This window comes from Lissotriton helveticus, chromosome 6 (assembly GCF_964261635.1).
Source record: "Lissotriton helveticus chromosome 6, aLisHel1.1, whole genome shotgun sequence".
Lineage (NCBI taxonomy): Eukaryota > Metazoa > Chordata > Amphibia > Caudata > Salamandridae > Lissotriton > Lissotriton helveticus.
The window spans coordinates 2,079,420,204-2,079,442,862 of NC_136067.1; the positions used below are offsets into that span (position 1 = coordinate 2,079,420,204).

The following is a 22,659-nucleotide window of genomic DNA, read 5'->3' on the forward strand; positions in this document are numbered from 1 at the left end:
TAACAACACGTTGCTATTTACTAGCTTTCACCCGAATCTTTCAAAAAAACATCTTCCATTTTCACAATGTTTTCGTATTAAACGTATTTCTCTGACAACATTCAGTATCAAGCATCCCTGCAACGATTTAAGAAAGGCTTCCTAAAACGGGGTTACCCCAGTGAGATTGTAGAAGCATCAGCTAGGTGGGTAGATGAGGTTATTAACTAAAAAATATAAAGTTAAGGACAGAAGAGAAGTGTTTGTTTCTTCCTTTTCCACTCAGGGGACAGCCAGCAAAAAACGTGATCTTAAACAGATGAGAATTGCTACAAACAGAACCCAGTTTTGGTAATCTTTTTCAAGATACCCCGATTTTTGTCTATAAAAGATGTAATAACATTAGGGAGATACTTAACAATGTGTTATTAGGGACATCTATTTTACATCCCTGGTCGGGCAAGCCCATTAAGTTATTATTTACAGCCAACTTCAATTCGCAAAACTTTATCTATGCAATACAATGTCCATGTGGTTTATATTATGTTGGCAAGACAGAAAGATCACTTCATACTGAACAGAAGAACAGAATCAGAACCCGGGTTAAAACTTCCCCATTAGGGAGTCATTGGATGGAATTCCATCACACAATTGCTCAGTCACAGTAATGGAATTTGTTAAGGATAGGGACAAGTCAAAATTCATCACACAGCGTGGGCTATTCTGGACAAGGCATATGGACACCTTGACCCCAAAGGGTCTTAATGACAAGCGGGAATTCTCATGTTTTCTTTGATGTAGCATGTTGTATATGTAGGACACAGCTATACAACTACATTTTAGAAAGCTCAAACTGATTAATTATGATGTAACTCAGACGTGTGTCAGGCAGGGTGTATTTCATATAAAGTAGGTTTCATTACTTTCACACTTGGCACTTTACCTGGTTAGAGTTCATTTAGGACTACAGATTGCTTTTTATTTTCATATTTTTCTGGTCATCTCAGTAATGAATAGAGTGTCATTGCAATTGTTCTTATCAATCTGTGGATGATTGTCATTGATGTTTTTTTAAAGGTCCAAAGTAGTTTTCAGATGACTGTGCTGGTTCATTTCTGCCTTTGCTTTAGGAAGCCCTCTGGTTACCCAAACAATGTGAGGTTCACTATGTATGTTTTCAATAAGCAATCTTCTCATGACCTGTCAACATTGGAATAACTTCCACTCTATGATTATATGGCAAATTAGTGCATGGTGCTTGTATTTGGGCAATCTGATAAACCTACATGGATACATGCAGTACGGAGCCCCCAATCACCAGCTGTAAACCTACTATGTGCAATGGTTACCAGCTCTCTTTATGGTACACCATAGGAAACTCAGTTAACCAGGTGACAGTGTAATGAGTGCTAAATGATGTGTCAGGTTTTGCCACCGTGGGGTTTCCAGTCTGCCTTCTACTGGGTTTATTAGTTGCAACCTCCAACAAGTAGTGTCTGCGTCACTGTATTATAGACCTTATTATAAATCACAGCGGTCATAGGTGGGTGGTTATTTAGTTGTTTATGCCACTCATTTTTAGCCTGTGTGCAGACCTGTAGGTGGTTGGTGCTAATATGTTCTGCTATTGTTGTCACTGAGTTACTACCTCTTTACATGGCTCATTAGGATTCTGAAGCTAAAGAATGCAATGTAATGGCATGAAATTAAAAAACGTGGATGAGATGTTAAGTCCCATAGCTAGTTCATGTTAGCTTGTGCACGTATGTGTATTGGCCTATCTCTTTGTATTTCTAGGTGTAAGGAATATAATGGTGACCACAAGAGAAAGCTGGGACTCAAAAATGTTATGTAACATTGGGCATCAGAAGGATGACCGCCCTGACGCTTTCAGAAGCGGTCGCTCCCTGCCTCCCTGCTCCACTGGTATCGTTAGCTGCTCTGTGATTCTTGTGTGCAATAGCTGCTGCCTGCCTCAGCGATCAAAGCGCTAGAAGCATCCTCGAGTGCTCTGTATTATTTCTAGGCAATTTCGAGTGTTTTGAGACCAGAATTAATTGCGCTGTCGAGAATACAGCACTGTTCACATTGCTAGCGCCTGACTGTATTATTTAGCGCTGTATTAGAGCTTGAAGCATTTCCGTGTGTTCATTGTGTGCCCCATCTTGCTGCCTGTTTCCCTTTTTCCGGCCATTTTGTTGTTGTTTGTGCCTCGGAACCCGTCCCCTCCTCCACGATCCCGCCTCCCAGCTGATCCTACCTCCCACTATCTACTTGCCTGGCCCTCACCCTCTGGAGCGCTGTGACCGCCCTGACGCTTTCAGAAGCGGTCGCTCCCTGCCTCCCTGCTCCACTGGTATCGTTAGCTGCTCTGTGATTCTTGTGTGCAATAGCTGCTGCCTGCCTCAGCGATCAAAGCGCTAGAAGCATCCTCGAGTGCTCTGTATTATTTCTAGGCAATTTCGAGTGTTTTGCAACCAGAATTAATTGCGCTGTCGAGAATACAGCACTGTTCACATTGCTAGCGCCTGACTGTATTATTTAGCGCTGTATTAGAGCTTGAAGCATTTCCGTGTGTTCATTGTGTGCCCCATCTTGCTGCCTGTTTCCCTTTTTCCGGCCATTTTGTTGTTGTTTGTGCCTCGGAACCCGTCCCCTCCTCCACGATCCCGCCTCCCAGCTGATCCTACCTCCCACTATCTACTTGCCTGGCCTTCACCCTCTGGAGCGCTGTGACCGCCCTGACGCTTTCAGAAGCGGTCGCTCCCTGCCTCCCTGCTCCACTGGTATCGTTAGCTGCTCTGTGATTCTTGTGTGCAATAGCTGCTGCCTGCCTCAGCGATCAAAGCGCTAGAAGCATCCTCGAGTGCTCTGTATTATTTCTAGGCAATTTCGAGTGTTTTGCGACCAGAATTAATTGCGCTGTCGAGAATACAGCACTGTTCACATTGCTAGCGCCTGACTGTATTATTTAGCGCTGTATTAGAGCTTGAAGCATTTCCGTGTGTTCATTGTGTGCCCCATCTTGCTGCCTGTTTCCCTTTTTCCGTCCATTTTGTTGTTGTTTGTGCCTCGGAACCCGTCCCCTCCTCCACGATCCCGCCTCCCAGCTGATCCTACCTGCTTCACCTGACATCGCCTTCCTTACAGAAACATGGATGAACACATCATCAACACCCGACATCGCCATAGCCATACCGGACGGCTACAAGATTACCCGTAAAGACCGCACCAACCAAACAGGAGGAGGCATCGCCATCGTCCATAAGAACACCATCAAAGTCACGACCAGCACCGATGATAATCTTACATCCGCAGAACATCTCCACTTTCAAATCCACATAGACCCTAGGACCACACTTAGAGGCACCTTCATCTACAGGCCCCCAGGCACCCGCACTGAATTCAGCGATGACATCACGGACTTCGTCAGCCCACATGCCCTCGCCTCTGATAACTACATTCTTTTAGGCGACTTCAACTACCACCTTGAAAACAAACATGACAGCAACACCACCTCCCTTCTGGACAACTTGGCCAATCTCGGACTCAAACAACTCGTTGACGCCCCTACCCACGCAGCCGGACACACGCTCGACCCTATCTTCACCTCCAGCAAGCACATCTCGTTCAATCACACCACAGCCCTCCACTGGACGGACCACAGCTGTGTTAACTTCAGCTACAAAACCACCCTAAACCACAACCGCCCACAACCCATTCCTCGGAGAAACTGGAATAAAATCACCTCCGACCAACTCCTCACATCACTCAATCAAAACCCTCCCACCCTCTCATTGGACCCAAACCAAGCAGCCACCAATCTCAAGCAATGGATCACCCATAGCGCTGACGAATTAGCACCCCTGAAAAAACACCAGATCAAATCAACCAACAAAAAGTCTCCCTGGTTCAACGATGACCTTAAAAAATCCAAGAAGCTATGCCGCACCCTGGAGAAAACATGGAGAAAAAACCCGACCACAGACAACATGGCCACCCTTAAGGCAGCCACCCAAATACACCACCAACTGATCCGATCCGCCAAAAAAATCAGCATTCAAGGATCGTCTCGACAACAACTCTCACAAGAGCAAGGAACTCTTCAACATCGTTAAAGAATTCACCAACCCCACCGCAGCAACCAACGACATTACTCCTTCCCAAGTCCTCTGCAACGCGTTATCCTCCTTCTTCTACAACAAAATTGCCGACATCCACAACAGCTTCGAGAACACTCCCAGCGTTCATCCCTCCCCACCCCCCTCAGATCCAACCCCGCCAACTAACATCCTTAGCGCCTGGAACCCAATCACCACTGAAGAAACCATCCGCCTAATGAACTCAATCCACTCTGGCTCGCCAACTGACCCCTGCCCCCACCACATCTTCAACAAAGCAGACTCCATCATCGCACCCCATCTCCGTGATGTCATCAACTGCTCATTCAACTCTGCCACCTTTCCAGAATGCTGGAAACACGCCGAGCTCAGCGCCCCCCTGAAGAAACCCACAGCAGACCCCTCGGAACTTAAAAACTACCGGCCCATCTCCCTCCTCCCATTCCCGGTCAAAGTCATCGAGAAAACCGTCAACAGCCAGCTCGCCGCCTTCCTTGAATCCAACAACTCCCTAGACCCATCCCAATCCGGATTTTGAGCCAAACACAGCACCGAAACTGCCCTAATTGCAGCTACTGACGACATTCGAACTCTACTGGACCACGGTGAAACAGTGGCCCTCATTCTACTCGACCTCTTCGCCGCTTTCGACACAGTCTGCCACAGTACCCTTATACAACGCCTCAGCAACATTGGAATACAAGGAAAAGCCTAGAACTGGATCACCTCATTCCTCGCTAGGAGAACCCAAAGAGTCCGACTTCCCCCTTTCAACTCTGAAGCCACCGAAGTCATTTGTGGCGTACCACAAGGATCTTCACTCAGTCCCACCCTCTTCAAAGTTTACATGAGTCCACTCGCTCCCATCGCGCGCCAACACAACCTCAACATCATCTCATACGCCGACAACACCCACCTTATCCTTTCCCTCACCAAAGACCCCAACACCGCCAAAACCAATCTTCACGAAGGCATGAAAGATGTAGCCGAATGGATGAATCATAGCCGCCTAAAGCTCAACTCAGACAAAACGGAGGTGCTCATCCTAAGATCTTCCCCCACTGCCTGGGACGACTCTTGGTGGCCTTCCGCTCTGGGCACAGCACCCACACCCACAGACCATGCACGTAACCTTGGCTTCATCCTAGACTCCTCTCTCTCGATGTCCAGACAAGTCAACGCAGTCTCATCCTCTTGCTTCAACATACTTCGCACTCTCAAAAAGATCTTCCGCTGGATCCCCCTGGATACAAGAAAGACTGTCACCCACGCACTGGTCACAAGTCGACTCGATTACGGCAACACACTTTACGCCGGAATCACAGCAAAATTACAGAAAAAACTCCAACGCATCCAAAACGCATCAGCGAGACTCATATTGGACATCCCTCGCCAAGATCACATCACCGAACACCTAAAAGACCTCCACTGGCTTCCCGTCAACAAAAGAATTACATTCCGCCTTCTCACCCACGCACACAAGGCCCTCTACAATCTAGGTCCCGAATGCCTCAACACTCGCCTGTCCTTCTACAAGCCCACCCGCCAACTAAGATCGTCCAATCAAGCCCTTGCCGTAGTCCCACGCATCCGAAAATCCACCATGGGTGGCAGATCCTTCTCCTTCCTTGCCGCCAAGACCTGGAACTCACTCCCCACTCACCTCTGCCTTACTCAAAATCACATCGCCTTTAGGAAAGATCTTAAAACTTGGATATTCGACAAATAATGATCCCCTTGCCCAAGCGCCTTGAGACCCTCTGGGTGAGCAATGCGCTATACAAATCCCTGAACTTGAACTTGAAGGATGGGCAACAATAATTGTTCTCTGGCAAACTACTGGACCAAAATATATTGTCTGCTCTGTGTTCCTGCCATATTGAGTAACGTTTTCTTAATATCCCAATGTATTGTAAACACTTCTGTGTGCATTTAAAATAATGATATCATTATGTTGCTTCTAAAATAGCCACATACTTCTATATAGTTTTTTTTTATTTTCTACAAGGTTAACATTTTCATCACAGCATAACCTGATGAATACTTCACATATTTAATGAAAACATTGTTTGCAGAAAAGTTTCCGCACAGCCCTCTTCACATCTTTGTTTCTCAGACTGTAGATCATGGGGTTCAGCATTGGTGGGGTCACGGTATAAAACACAGACAGCATTTTATCCTGATTTTCAGAGTTTTTAGATGCTGGTCTCATGTACATGGAGATTGCAGTGGTGTAGAATATGGTGACAACAATCAGGTGAGAGGCGCATGTGGAAAAGGCTTTTAATCTAGCTTCAGAGGAGCGGATTCTCACAATTGTGATGATGATTCGAGTATAGGAGATGGCAGTGAAGAGGCTTGGTATCAATAGTATAAATATTGCAGCAGAGAAAATTACCATCTCTGTGACAAAGGTGTCCACACACGCCATCTTCAGAAGACTTAAAACCTCACAAAAAAAATGGTTAATAATTTTAGCCCCACATAATGGTAACTGTAGTGTAAAAAATGTGTCCACGAGGGCCATCAAACCACCACTTAACCAGCAGCAGGATGTCAGTGTGATGCAAACAGGTGTACTCATGATGACTGTATAACGCAGGGGAAACACTATGGCTACATAACGGTCATAAGCCATGACACCTAGAAGGACACACTCTGTACCTCCCAGGAGCAAGTGTATGTACATCTGAGCCGCACAACCATTGAAGCTGACAGCCCTACCATCAAGGAGCTGGTCCAACACAAAAGGAACAATCACAGTTGAGAAGCAAATGTCCACAAAGGAGAGGATTCCCAGGAAGAAGTACATAGGAGTGTGGAGATGAGGATCACAGATCCAGGCTGTGATCAGGATGGAATTTCCAATGAGTGTGAGCAAATACATCAATAGGAATAACACAAAGAGAATAATCTTCATATCATGATCCTTCGTTAGACCTAGCAGCAAAAACTCAGCAATCAAACTTTGATTATTCATTGTCGTTGAACGCACGTTTATCGGACCTGTAGGAAAAAGAAGAACGACCCATGGTAAATATTTTGTGCAAAAAGTTAGTAAATGATCAGTTACAATGGGCACACCAGGACAAACATGACTGCTATCTCATTACCACAAATCAGTTTAAAATTGCAATCCATGCTTTTATGTCACATAGGCTTAATTTCCCAATGCAATTTTAGCAGGCCTGCATCTCATTTATCGAACCCCACTAAGAGCAACTTTACAATTGACATTCAGGCTGATACATGGAGCAATGATATACAATCTCATCACTCCTATTCTCCGTGGTATTCACTGGCTGCCCACCCGGGGTAGAATTCAGTTCAAGCTATCAGAGGGTGAGACAGAATTCAGTTCAAGTATCAGAGAGAAATGGGCTTTGGCTTCATCCACATGTTGGTTAATGTGAGAAACTGGGTAGTTGGTTGACTTGGGGGTGAGCCTTGGTCAAGCAACAGCCACAATCCGTTGCAGTTTGAACCACAAAAAGTTGCTAAACTCATCTCTGCTTAAACCTGGATAGCGTGACACAAAAAGTAGTCAGTCTTAACTTAAAGGCAATGTGTGAAATATTTGTGCAGCACACAGACAGTAATAAAGTGTAAACACAACACAAGAAAAATCCCAAACCAATTTTTAAAAGTAAATTGTAATAAATTATATGGAACTAAAAACGACAAAAATCCAGTCAGTAGCACCGTCGACATTTTCGGCACGTGAGACCGGGTTAAAGTTTAAAAATATTGGAGCATGGCATGGATTGGGCCTGGTCAAGACTTCAGAATTGAAAGAAAGATATCCATAAGAAATATGTTCTGAGAAGGTAAATTTCAGATGGCAAGGCTTCAAGAGTTGTCTGAGAACGGAGCAGCATCATTGGATAGCTTTGGGTCAAAGCTAAAGTGAAGGTTTCTACATTCGGACTTAGGGGCATATTTATCATATTTGTGTGCTGCGTGAAATGGCGAGGGCAGGAAAAAGCTGTATTTAATATTACACAGCACATTCCTTTTCTCTGCCTGTGCTGGCACACATTGTGCTGCATAGAACTAATGTAGGCTGCCCTGCATTGTAAGCAGGATTTTTTTGTGCAGGAAGTGGCAACTTCCTGCAAAGAAACAATCCAGAGATGCATTTCCCTCCTTCCATGTGTGCTGCAGAGTGCAACATACATAGAAAGAGGACAACATGAAAAGAAATAACAATACTTTTCCTTGTTACATCACCTCTGGGGATGTGTAGCACCGAAATGCATGGATACATGTGACACAAGGCAGCAACTTGTGCTGCCGAGTGTTATTCCACATGTACCAAGCCACACAGAGTTATGCCTTGCATGGATTTGTTAAATTTAATTAAAGGTTTACATCGCCCCTGCACCCTCTTGTTCTGTCACAAACGCATTCGGATGAGCTATGGTGCTTCCGCTAGCTGTACCGAGTGAAGGAAATTAAGACAACTCACGTGCGATGCGTGGGAATTAGCATCGCGCAATACGGAAGACTACAATACCCATGGAGCTTAGCGTGAGCCGCGCTAGGAACACAGGTGGAATCAATAAGGAAGGCACAAACAATCTCAGGGGCTATAAGTAGGCAGGGACGCTAGAAGCGCTGCCGATAATTGCTTTGCAGTAACGAGGGTCCGCAGCGGAGTGTTCTTTGATTCAGCCAGAGTCCCGGAGGAGAGAGCATTCGTCCGGAGGTTCCGGAACCGGCTTCTGTTTTCTTGCTCCGTCGTGATCAGGTAACAAGGCAGAAAGGTATTCTCCTCTGTTGGAAGAAACGCATGTTTGCGTATTCGTGCAGAGGAGGAGTGCGCACGTAGAGGCGCTTAGGCTGTTTTTCTCTCTGTTGGAGGAGACCGGCCGGTCTCATGCAGAGAGGTTTAAACGCCTGTATTCTCCTCTGTTAGAGGAGTCGCCTATTTCCGGCGTACTCGTGCAGAGGAGGAGGGCGCACATAGTGGCGCTGGGGAGGTGATACTCTCTGTTGGAGGAGACAGACGGTCTCGTGCAGAGAGGAAAACACCCCTCATACCTAGCCTAGCGATATCCATTCATTTCTGTTTTATGGTGCTTTATTTACACTCAGTGTGCTAAGGCTTATCAGTATCACTGAACCTTTTTCTGAGTTTGACATTGTTTTCTATCTTGGGGTGAACATTTCTGTGAGTCCTGCGTACTAAGGATTCCGTCTTTCATTTAGAGACAACGTGCGTTGACCGGATGGTAATGGACACAAGTCTCTTTTGGGGATTATTTACAGATAGAACTTAGTCCAGAGATATTGAACTCAAGTGCGTGAATCTATCTCCTGTACAAGCTGTCTGGTTATTATTTGGAAGAGACCATGCATACAAGCAGGTAATAGGCTAGATCTATTATATATTAAGGTCAGATAAGAGTAGGCGGCAGATACAGGGGTTGATCTTTTGTTGTTTACTTTTGTCTCCTTTGCAGGTCAACACCCCAGAAGTCCCCGCCCTGGTTCCTGTTTTTTCCCCCGCTCAATCGCGCCCAAAAGTCTGTGCTAGTTGCAAACCGGACTTGGGTCGATTAAGAGGTGGGCCCCCATATAGCATCACACAACCCTGAGGGAAGGAGAACGGAAGGCTACGACATGTTCAGCGCAAGTGTGATGCTAACCCATGATAAATATAGGCTAGGCCTGGGCAGTAAATTCTGTTCCGCTTGCGGAATTTGGGTAATTTCGCATTCCACGCAGAACATGGAATTGCCACAAATTCCACAATTGTCGCAATTTTTTGCTACTTCATGCTTTCAAAATAAGCGTTCGCAAGATTTTGCTCCCCGAGCACGCAAACAGCGTTCGCGAACAGGAAAGAAGCATCGCAAACGGGCGGAACAAGCAATTCTGTGTGTTTGCTGAACTTGTGCATGCTCGTGGAGATTTTTACAGTTTCTCGGAGCTTTGCATAGTGCGAATACGCAAATTCCGCTCACCCCTAATATAGGCCTTAATCTAGTGGAGAAGTGTGGCTCACTGGTTAGAGGAGGTAGACCTGGAAGCAGAGGTCAGCCCGGGACCAGGGTTCAATTCCCGGCTCGGCGGGGTCTTGAGTCCTAAAATGTCCATGGACTCGACAATTCTCGCTCCGGTGCCTACTCGATTCACGGGTTCACACTCTGCGACTCTGGGCAATAGCTTGCTTAATCTCCACAACGGCCCCTTGCGGCGGGATGCCTGGCTTTCACCTTGCGGATACCCTGCCGGGGTTATCTCACAGGGGAATACCAGGACGGGTTCCCTAAGCAAGCGCTTAGAAACCGCTTGGTGATTTGCGCTATATAAATTCCTGTACATTTACATTTACATGAAATGAATGTTGAAAATCTCCAGCGGGGAGAGGAAGACTGGCTGTAGCCGAAGACAGTTCCACAAGGCTGGATAGCCCTTTGGCAAAAGGCCCATGAAAAGGATTTGCTATTGTGGAGAAGAGTGTGGCAGAAGAAGCTGCAAACTCCATCTGACAGGCGATGCACCTCATGTGTATAGGTGAGCAGGTTGGTCCCGGACTCCTCCTGGTTCTCAGCGCAGTTTTTACCCAAAAATGTTCCTAAGCTGTTTTGGCTATCTGGATACCTGTAGCACTACTTCCAAGGGTTTAAGACAGGAGGGACACCACTTGGAGGGTCCAGACTCACTCATACTCGGTCCAGATGTGAGTTCAAGATGGATGAAGCCTTTTGTGTGGCTGGGAACAAGAGGCCAATGAATTAGCCCTTGTGACTCACCCTGGAGATCTTGTGACAGTTGTAGATATAATCCTTGTACCCAGACAGAAGGTGAACAGGGCAGCAGTCCTGCAGGGCAGCAGTCCTTCAGAGTAGCAGTTTTGCAGATTACCGGTCCTGTCAGCAGCACAGCAGTCCTTCCTGGCAGACTATCCACAGGACTCAACACACACAAAAGTTAAGGGGTAGGAGGACAAATGCCCCACTTCGACCTCGTATGATCATTTACACACACATGTAGAAGTAGGGCTTCACAATTGAAATCGCTGTGATCTAGAGGTAAGAAAACACACTAGGGTTTTAAAACAGCCCTCACGCACAGAAATCTGTGGCATGCTTCATCATAGGGCTGCTAACACACCTCCATGCAGACCAACGCTGGAGGTGGAGCAATAGGGGAGGGGAAGACAATACAACACATAAAGAAGCAGTGCGGAATCAAGTGAAAAAGGTGCAGAGAAACAATTTAAAACTGACCATAGAAACTCCAAATGTATACTTTAATGATGGATTCCCTGATCAGAGTAAAAGGTCATTTACGGACCCGTGGATGATGATATGGTGGGCTATGATGAACCCCCTTCACTCTGCAAACTGTCGCAATGTTTCCGCCGGCTAATGCAATTTCCCCAGCTTTCATCAGGACTAATAATAGAAAGATCCCATAGGTACTACCACTACCTCCTCACTCCTCGGGTAGAGTGTAGGCTTACATCTGAATGAATTCTCAGAATATTGGAAGAGTATTTTGCTCTCCGTGGAAAACCTGTAATAAAATCAACAAAAATAGATATATCAAACATACAGTGAAGTGTCCTCTGAGAAAACAATGATATAGAAGGTGGTTTTAACCCTCCTGATCAATACAGCAGTTCCTTGTAGAAGTACCTATAAAAAATAGCCACTAGTGCAATTTGTAAGGCTTCACGTCCCATTTGTGAGGATTAATGTCCCTTATGAGCGCTCTATTCATACTCTATCATTAAATTAAATGTAATCAAATGGCATCAATTCTAAAAAGAGAGACACGAACATCCATTCAGCAAAGCTTACAGAGTTTTCTAAAAACAATGCTTGAACTGGTGGGGGAGCGAGGACAGCTCCCCATAGTCACACCCTGTTAGGATACATAGATAAAAGAGGAGGAAATCGATAGCTAAATGCGTAATAAGTTGTAAACGCAGGTCCCACTTGCGGGCCGACGCGGTACACTATCAACAGGTGCAGAAGTTCTCTAAAGTGGGGGTCTGAAGGTCTTTTTTTTATATACCTTGGTGCTCTTCTTCTAGAAGGTTGGAGAAGTGTGGCTCAAAGGTTAGAGCGGCAGACCCTGATGCAGAGGTCTAGCCCAGGACCAGGGTTCAATTTCCCGCCTCGGCGTGTCTTATGCTAAAAATTCCACGGACCTGATCATTCTCGCCTCGGTGCCTATTCCAATCATGGAGTCCCACTCTGCAACTCTGGGCAATAGCTTGCTTAATCTCCACAACGGCCCCCACAATGCTAAGGATGCCTGGCCTCCACCTTGGGGGTGCCCAGGAGTGGACACCTCATAGGGAAAGCCAGGATGGGTTCCACAGCGGTATTCGTACAAGCGCCTTGAGACCCTTGTGGGTGAGTAGTGCGCTATACAAGTATCAATTTACAATTTACATTTTAGAAGTCTCTAGAAATATTCTTTGAAGTTCATCCTGACTCACCTGCCTTAGCTCCAAGCTGTCTACAGTGATAATGAGAGATTGTTAGGCTCTTTGTGTGAAGGCAGAGCACATCCTCTTCAATTACAAGTTGGGCTATGCTTATGTCTGTCCTCCCCATTCTGACAGCAGATGGTTTATTCAGGCATTCATAATCCCTCTATTGTGTGGCTGTCTGGGAGTGATTCACAAAGTTTAACTGTCAGCTGCTCCTTGTCATGTAAGCCAAGATTGGCTGCAGGCACAAAGGGCAGGAAAATGGCAGCATTTTAAAAATGCCATTTTCAAAATTGTAATGAAAGATATGACTTTACATTAAATACATGATATCACTACTATTCCATACTAGACCTGGGTGGAGATCATGGAGTTGCATTATGTAGAATCCTGCAGAGTAACAGAAAAACTAAACACAACATTTTGTGGAGTTATGGCAGAAGGCTGAGTCCGACCCTGACGGCATGTTGTCAAGCACTAGTCCACACTTGCTGCCTTGTGCACTTGCGCTTGTATGCGTAAACATGGATAAAATCTTTATTTCTTCATTTCATTTCAACACCACAAATAATTTCCTGTTCAGATAAAATAAATAATTCAACCTCATCCTTTTAACCACTTCCATGCTAATGACAAGGTCAGCTCGTCATGGAGTGCCCATTCATTTCAATGGAAATATACAGTAAATTGCTCCAGTGCCATAGCATCCAAGTGGATAAGACTGTATCGGGAAGTGATGAGGAAACTCATTCCTCTTCTCATCAACTCCCAATTCCTGTGCTGTTGAGTAGCAAATTCTATTTTCATTAGTCTGTGTAGGAAAATAATACCATCTTGTGGAGAAATAGAGTAACAACTATATTTAAAACCTAAGTCAAGCGCACCAGCTACACAAAGGTGCGCTGTGACTGCCGTCCACAATGGCATTCCTAGGGCAACCCTCAAAGGTTTGCCTGCCTCCTCGAACTAAGTATGGGTGAAATTTGCGAATTCGCGGTCCCCAAAATCAGTGAATTTGTGTGAATTTGCGGATTTTTTATTTTTGCGTGTTTGCGGGTTTTTTTTAGCACGGCTACCGCGAAGTTACCCATGCGGTCGTACATGGGCACGGCCATCTTGTTCGTGTTGCGTATTTCTGTTTCCGGGCGCTAGTTGCATGCTCGCGTTGTGCATTTCCTACGTGCGGGGCGTAATTGCTTGTTCGCATCCGTTTTTGCATTTTCGGGGGGAAATATCGCGCAAACTTACCCACGTGGTCGCAATGGGCACGGCCATCTTGTTTTTCATTCATTGCTATGGTTCTGGACATGCTTTTTCAATCCTCCTTTCATCTTTGTAATCCTTTGTTTGTTTGAACTTTTTTTAATCTTCTTTACTCATTATCTATCTCTTTATTTTTGTACATCTATATTTTGTGTTTTTTTTCTACTTTTGGTTACTTTAAAATTATTTTTTTAACTCTCTTTCTTTTACTTACTTTCCCTATTCCTTCCTATTTTATTTTCCTTTATCTGTCCAGGACCATGGCAAAGGGAGCCGGCAAAAATCTGAAGGGGAAGGGTCCCGCACCCCATAGCCGGCTGCCTTGCGGGTGCTTAAGGGGGAACCAGTAACTGCCCGGGAGATCTTCAGCGCGGTGGAGGTGGCCGAACTGATTTTCTTTGACCAGCACCTCCTCCCCAAGACTGTCGCGGTAGGCGGCAGGCCCGGTACCGGGTACGGTCTCCCGGAGCATTGCCAGCTATGGGGGAAGGTGTGTCGGGCCATGTATCGGAAGTCTGGAGTCCGGCGTACCTACAACCAGGTGACGCACCGGTGGTCCAACATCCTTGACCGGGAACAAGACCTGCTCGACCTGCTTTGCGTCGAGATCCCTGGACTTGGTGAGTAGTAGTAGCTATTTAATCACTACTTTGTTTTCTCCTGCTCTGTGTTATGATATTGCAAATATTTGTTTTTTCCGAAGCAAGAATGCTGCAGATTACATTGCAGGTAAATTATGTTTCAAAAGCTTCTGTGATTGCAGGTGCTCGCCTGCTCACTGGCGGTGCTACCATGCTTACTTATTTTCAATTTTGTGCTCATTTGGCTTGGGTGATTATGTATCAGTGTACTTTACAGAAGTGCATAATGCTAGACACTAGAGATTACATTGCAGGTAAATTATATTTCAAAAGCTTCTGTGATTGCAGGTGCTCGCCTGCTCACTGGCGGTGCTACTATGCTTACTTGTTTTAAATTTTGTGCTCATCTGGCCTGAGTGATTATGTATGAGTGCACTTTACAGAACTGCGTAATGCTAGAGACTATAGACTCAAGTCCTTCCTTTGTACTCCTGCCACTAAGAAGAGATAGTGGTGGTGGATTGATAGTTTGAGTATATTATGACTGGTTATTTAGTGGGAAACATTTTAGTGGTCTGCAAACATGACCGACTGTGTCTGAGTGCTGGCTGCCAGTCCTAGTGGAACCTTTTTGTAGTTGGTTTAGTGAGTTACATAACTTTCCAAGTAGACAGTCCACAAATCCAGCAATACTAATATCCTAGTAGACCACATCAGATAGGTCAATAAATTTAGTGCAAATGTTGTCTATTTCCCCCAAATAATTTTTTAATGTTTTTTATTAAATGTTTGATTTGGTTGACAACAATCATCCATGTTTGTGTCTTTCTTTCATGTTGTACATCAGCTTCCCCCAAGGGCAAGAGGACAGAGGAGGAGGTAGCGGCGCCGGCGGAGCAGGAACAGGAAGGCCAGGATAGGTTCGCCGAGGGCTCCTCTGCTGGCCCCAATAAGTTTTCCTGTTAACATTATTAATTATACTTCCCTATCTTTTACAGCACCTATTTATTCCAAACGTTCCTCATAATTCTATTTTTTCAAATCATCTTTGATCTTCTTGTAGACAGTTTCTAAATTCTTATCCTGCCTCTACTATGACTCTCTGTGTTACTACTCGATTATTATTAGTCTGTCTGTGTAGCTAGCTAAGCTTGCACAGTTGGCAAAAGGTGTTAAACAAAACTCCTATTCAGCAATAGCTCTAGGAGTGCAGTCCTCGGGGTTGTCCATAATGTCTATTGAAGTCTTCTAAATGTTTATGCTTTGACAATTCCCAACAATAAAATGTCAATGGCCACCAAGAGTAAGATACTAGTTTACTTTTCGATTGGATAGGAGGCCATACTACTACTGTTGCAGGGACTATTCTGCAAATACATAACTATGGACAAGAAATAGGGGATTGATGATAATAGACACAGTTAGACTTTCCACATACCTCAGTCATAACAGAAGTTGAACCCCCAATCTCTTTACTGACTAGCTTTTGTGTCAGAGTCATTATTTAGCTCCCAAATGCAGTGATGATCCCCAATGCTTATACAACCCAGAACATAAGACTACGGAGTCAGAGTCCCGACATCTCAAAGTCATGGATTCATGCTTGCAAATTGCAAACCCTTTCGCTCACTCTCTCATGACCAAAAAACACAGAGTCTATGTAAGTTTTAAAGCTTTATTAAAAGTAAAATAACTAGCTCTGTGTGCACTCTGTAAAAATGTAAATTGTGCATTATATAAAAACATTTATTAAAATCAACTTCATAATATAAGATAAACTGTGAACGACTGAAAAGTGGCTGATTAATTAATTGTGGGAGAGCCCTCACCTGGTTGGAACTTAAAGTCTTGGTGGGGATGAATCGTTGACGACTCGGACTAACATTCATATGATCTTGCTCTTGTTCGTAGAAGCGAAGCTTCTGTCTGTTATGAGAAAAATGGTGCATGTTAAAAAGCAAGCATTCATCAGTTGTGCCAAAAGTGTAGCATCACATGTTATGGCTAAGCATAAATAAAAAACACCCTTTCTCTGAAAAAAGAGACATTTTTAGTTTAGACTAGAGAGTCACAAATGATTAAATTTGTTTATGTAGTACTAGTAACATTTTTTCATTCCTAGACAAAATAGGGAGTAGTGTATATGGCATCTAAAAATATTAAATGTATTTTCTAGGCGTAACACCATCGGCACAGCCAACCACCAGTGCCGGGGCCAGCGTGGAGGTGGTCACTCCAGGGGAGGATGTAGTGCCACAGCCAGCAGGAACTGCTGGGGGGATGCAACGGTAGTGGCGGGCAGTGGTAAGCTATTATATTCATAACTTATTGAGATTGCAGAGTGGGCTCTCTGCAGGGGTGTATATGTTGTACAGTACAAGTACACTTGACTGTTAAGAAGACTTACAAATTTAGAACTATGTTTTTGTCAACCAGGTAGAAGACAGTCACCCTTGACTTCTCATTAGCAATAGCATTAGTGGCGGGAGTTGACCAGTAACCAAGGGCCTCCTCTAAATTTGACTTTAACTCAGCTGTGAAAGTTTTATCGAGGAGCCAAGTCAGATCAGAGATGAACTTGATGGATGGGATGAACGAAAAGGGAAAGAAGGGTGTAAGGGAGGATGAGCGAGTTAAAATTAATGACTGGCAGAGAATGATACGTGTTTTTGAATGCTGCCCGAGGTGGCTGAGAATCTGATGCATGGCCGGTTAAAGGCTGAAGCAAGGATGGGTGGAAGAAGAAAGAAAAGAGGACTGCCTGGGTGGGTGAAACAGAAACTATATCTGTGGGCAATATATCCTTTGGTTCAAATTCAAATGCAAGTCAAGCACGGATGCATGGCTGGTGGTTTACAAAATAAAATAAAAAGGTTGTTTTTCGGTGAGAAAAAGTAAGGTTTGTCCAGTTGAGAGTCAGACATTAAGAAGAAAGATTGACATTTACTTTGAATGGATGGATGCCTGGATGGTATCTTCCTCATAGATAGCATAGGTGTATGTAGACAGAGTAGACGGTCACTGGATGAAGAGTGTTACTTTGAAGAGCATGTAACACCGCACGTCCATGCCAGAGTAGCAAAGCGAGGAAAAAAGTTGTAATTTTTCAGAATACTACCATGACTAGTAACAGTAGTTTGCAAGCACAGCATAATTCCGGCGATTACGGGGACCCGATTACGGGGACCACTCACCTACCTCTGTTAATAATTTTTTTACAACTCTGTCATTCATGTGTGGCCTATCGGTGTTCACTCAATCAAAAACAAAGCACCTAAAGTCATCCCATATGTAAGAAACTATCCTGTGAAGGGATAGATGATCATATTATTTATCTTCTTCATTTTCCTTTTCTAGTAGTCAGGGGCAGGGCAGGGTGAAACTTGATTAATTAAGCAGTAGCCCTTGTAACAGAGTATTGCCAGTGCCACCCGTAATAGAAAAGTAAGAGCTTCACCACCTGCATGTACTGGACTGGTAACAGTAACGCAAGTCTGTGTCATCATGGCTTGCCTCTGTTTTTCTCGGGTGCAAGTTGACTGCGCTGGCATTACGCCGGCTTCCACAAGTTTACGTACCAATTTCACTAAGCAAGAGAGAAGAAGAAGACTGGTGTACTGTCTGAGTCTAATGTAGTGAGTCCATAGAGTGCTGATAGAATTCCTGCAACTCCCACTAATGTTAGAGCAGAGGCCGACAAAGTGGGAGGTTAGATAGATACATGCCACAAATGGTATGTACTGTGCTGGCAAGTTGCTAGTACTACTGTGACACAACTTTCTGCTGAATTATTTTGTGTTAATCTTAAAGAGCATTGGTTACAGTATGTTTTTCTTTCTTCATATAGATACTTCTTCTAAACTAACAAGGAAGGAGTTGGCTAGAAGGGCCCGGCAATGGAAGCTGGAGGCCATTGTCACCGAAAATCGGCTGCTGGTGGTCCAGGAGGAGGAGGATGACTCGCAGTCAACAACATCCGCGACAGCTGCATCCTCCTCCGCTGCCCCTGGGTCATACAGTCAGCGCAAACCTCCAGCGGTACGGAGCCGTGGTCCGGCAGCCACCCGCCGCCGCCGAGCAGCAAAAACAACAGCTGCCCCCACAGAACCTGCAAGCGCAAGGCTCGTGCACACTGATTGACCCTTGCGAGTGTCCAACCTTGAGCAGGAGGTGGTGAGGCTGAAATCCCTGCTCAAGGACCTCCGGAGAGAGCAGCGTGACCACCTGGCCAAAGGACACCGCCGTCAGAAGTTGAGGGACTGTCCCTTGCCCCTTTTTTAAATACTTTTGGGAGGGTGGGAATTGGGCGTTGGGGTTTTTGGACTGGCTCAAATAATTATTTATTTCAACTTTAACATTGCATCCGCGTTTTATTACTGTTTTGTGTGGGAGGCAGGGGGGGGTTAACTGTACGTTTGTTTTCCTGAAACGTAACTGGCTGGTTGATTCAAACTGTCTAATCGCCCAAATTTGTACAAAAGTGCCACTGACAATTGTCCTACTACTTTACTAGTAATACCGTCAGTCTCTCCTCTTCTCCTACTCCATTATTCTTCCTTCCCCAAAATGCTTATCTTACCTGTGATTCGTGTTTGAGAATAGGGCTAGGCACAGGGCTGGCTGCATGGCAAATGGCGATTATGGTTGGCTATGGAATCCTGCACGGATGCAATGTCATCATTGTGGTGGTAGTAGTAGTGGTACACAATGGCAGTAGAAGCATATAAAAAAAAGGAAATGAAACATTGAGTGGCCTGAGCGGAGCATTAGAACAGTACGATAGATAGTACAGTACACAAGAACAGTGCCATAAAGCAATACTAAAGTATTCAAAATATAGGTACTAGTTGCGTGGAGTATGGCTACTACAAGAAATAGTACTGAAGGTGAAGGACACAGCAGCGTAAACATTCGTCACGTGTAGGAGGACGATGTTGTTGATGATCAATCCACTTGATGGTGCACATGACATTCTGATTTGATTATCAAATACTCATGGGTGTGTGTCAAGCAGAATAAGAATAAGAATATATCCTCGGATTCTTCACCAGCCTTGAAATCGATTTTCTGTTGCTTTAACCTTATCCTCCCCAGCAAGTGTGTGGAATTATTGTTGTCATTTAGTCACACCTCAATGAAAACCACACAGCCCAGGGGAAGAGGGTTAGGGTTTGAGAAATGGATGGGAATGGAGTTTTTGGGAAAGTTTTGTGGAGAGAGGAAAAAAAACACAGGCTGGTCAAACAACAAATGAAGAAAAACAAATCATTGGATACGAATATATCCATAAATTTTTTAAGGGACATAAAGGAAGGGCACTGCATGCATGAAGTTGTTTGCTAAATGGATGGTTAGGTTACTGAAAAGTAGTACTTACTATAACTTACTAACTATGAAAAAACAATTTGACAGTACAGGGCTGCAGTAATTACGCAATTTCACTTGCCTATCTGCCCACAGAGAAAATAAACACTTATTAGTACAATAAATTAGTTTTAAAAATAGCAAAGAAACTTATCAAATAACTGTAGGGATGAATTTGAAGCAGAGAGCAAACGCACAGAGTCGCACTCATAGAAGTTCACAACAATAACATGATTTAAAAAATAAGGAGAAGTGAAGAGGATACTGTAACTATATGTTGTAGTTGTCCTGTTCAATTTGGGAAGTTGCATGCATCCAGCCATTCCTCTTATTCGCAGTACTCCTCCATTCCATCTGACGCTCCGTCGATCAATCTTGGTGACCAGAGACACTGTCCACTGCCTGCCTGGCGGATGCGGAATTGCGGAATGCTAATGGTAAGCCTGAGTTAATGTTTTTCACATCGCACATGGCAAAAGCCGGCCTGTAATTGTTGATGGAAAAACAGGAAGGGATATTAAAACACCACGGAGAAAAAATATAAGGTACGGTGTGTAGTGCAAAAATAACACTTTCACTTTTAGAGGCGACAGTATTACGTACAAGCATCATTTCTAAAGTGCGAACTCTGACTCTCCTTTTCTAGGATAGTAATTAGCACACAGCAGGCCAGGGCCATGCAGACGGTCAAGGCAGGAACCACTGAGAGAACCAACCTGATGTAGCATACCTCTTTGACACAGACAGACAAAGCATATCTAATTTTATGCAGCAAGCCACATAGCGGTAATTTAATTTACATGAACTGCTGTCTGCACTCTGGCATAACAACACTACACTGGCTAGACCACTCCATACCAAGACTAGACAGACATGTAGTTCTGCTGTGGTTGTTGTTGACTTGTTTACCTGTTTGCCACTCAGGAAATGGACATAGTTCTACCGTAAACCGACGATGATGATCCATCCATCTCAGTGAGTGACTGTAAAGAATAAAGATATTATGTAACTTTGATCATCAAGACTCACCATAATCATTGTATATTGGCAAACTCAATGGTGTTCATGCAGTCACATTCTACACACAGTGAGTCCAAGGACATTTTCCATATTAAAAAATGCAACGTAGTGGCCCCTGCAGTAGGTGTGTAAGGATTAAATAATAACAGAGCACATATGATTCATTTCATGCCCAAGAAATAAAGAGCAATTGCTTTCATCAGAGCCAGACCGCCAGTGTTGTCCACTGCATGCCATCTCATTATTCATTACCTGTTCCACTTTTTATCCGCATCTTCTTGTTCTTAAAGTGAAGGCCCACAGGGCAGCCTCTTGTGTTAATTTCAGAAGTAACAGTCAGCAATCAGCATGTAGTCAGTAATTCCAGTCCCACTTCTTTTGAGGGGACTAGTCTACGAAGCTACAGTTTCTTGATTCTGCGTAATCCAGCCATCTGCTTTGAGGGAAATGGATAGGTAGAGTCTGGAGGAGGAGGATAGAGGAGCATGACTGAGTTGTGAACTTCAGGAATGCAGACAGCAGCACCTTCAATAAGGAAATAAGAAGAAGACAGTGCTGCTGATAGATTTGTTGTGATTAGAGTTTTGTTGTGGTAAAAGTTGCAAAACAAAGAAAGACACACAGGAATAAAAGTGAATAAGGATGAAAAAAAGGTAGTCAGTATTTCAGGCCGAGGTGTCAGGGAAGTAGAGCTTGTCCCCAAACTCTGTGAATTGAAACGGGAGTAGGTCAGCTAGCAGAGAAATAACTTCCATCTCCTAAGTCGGTGTCCTCTTCTTCCTGCGTGGATTCACGTATTTTGTAATCTGGTGGTATGAAGTGCTGATTCATCTTGATCATTGTTAACCTCTCCACATTTTTGGGCAAGAGGCGGGTCATTTTTGAAGTTACAATGGCACCAGCAGCACTGAAAACACGTTCAGAAGGCACGCTTGCGAGTGGGCAAGACAAATAATTTAGAGCCAGCTTGGTGTTTAGTGGCCATTGACCCCTTTTCCCATACCAATACAGCAATGGGTTGTGATCAATGAAGACCTCTGTTGGGTCATCCAGATAGGCCTGCACCATCCACTCAAGGTCATCCAGGGGTGCTCCACTTTGCGTACAATCTGTGGCCTGTGCATCAACATTGGAACGAGCAAACCTTTGATGAGTTATCCAATCCGCTTCCGACAATATTATGGCTGGGCCTGGTGCAGGTGAGGATGATGATGATACGGTTGCTTGTGTCGGTAACGGCTCTGAGGGAAAGTGACTGCCTTCGGCCACAGAAGTGGACCTTGACGCCGGATTGCCTGCTGATTCAGTAGTACTTCTGCCGGTTCCTTCAATTTCCTGCTGCTCTTTTTCAAACCGAGCGGCTGACAGAGCTAGCCATTGTTTGTACTTTGAAACATCTGCTTCATTAAAAGGAATGAATGTATTGATGGCCAGTGCCTTTTTGTACTGTGGATCCAGAATAGTGGCACAAATGTAATGTTGTTCACAATGTATTCCTTTAAGCCTTGCATTGTCAAGTAGGCAGGTTAATAAGCTCTCCGCCACCTGATATGAGTCTTGCTTGTCAGTATTATCTTTGAACGTTGAAGACACCGCCGTCAGTTGGTGCTCTAGCATGCGCAACAATTGGATAGCTTTGCCCAAAGTACAGTCCTTCCTGCTGACTTCATGCGTGAAGACCTCAAAAGGACGAAGCTTGTCTGTCAAGCTTTTAACTAGGTCCCATTCCTCCACCTCTAGCCTCATGTCTTTCATAGAAGAACCCCGTCTGTTAAAGACATACTCATTGATTACCAAGCACTGCTCAAACAGACGCTCAAGCATGTAGAAGGTTGAGTTCCAACGTGTTGCCACCTCCTGGATGAGTCTTCTGACT

The 22,659-nt window shown here is 44.6% G+C and overlaps 1 protein-coding gene across 1 annotated transcript; it reads right to left on the reverse strand.

Moving 5' to 3' along the window:
- Nucleotides 1-6,153: 6,153 nt before the first annotated feature.
- Nucleotides 6,154-7,080, reverse strand: LOC144763014 (olfactory receptor 2D3-like). The gene has a single exon (XM_078648326.1). It carries the CDS (start codon nucleotides 7,078-7,080, stop codon nucleotides 6,154-6,156), a length of 927 nt encoding a protein of 308 aa, XP_078504452.1.
- Nucleotides 7,081-22,659: the final 15,579 nt, after the last annotated feature.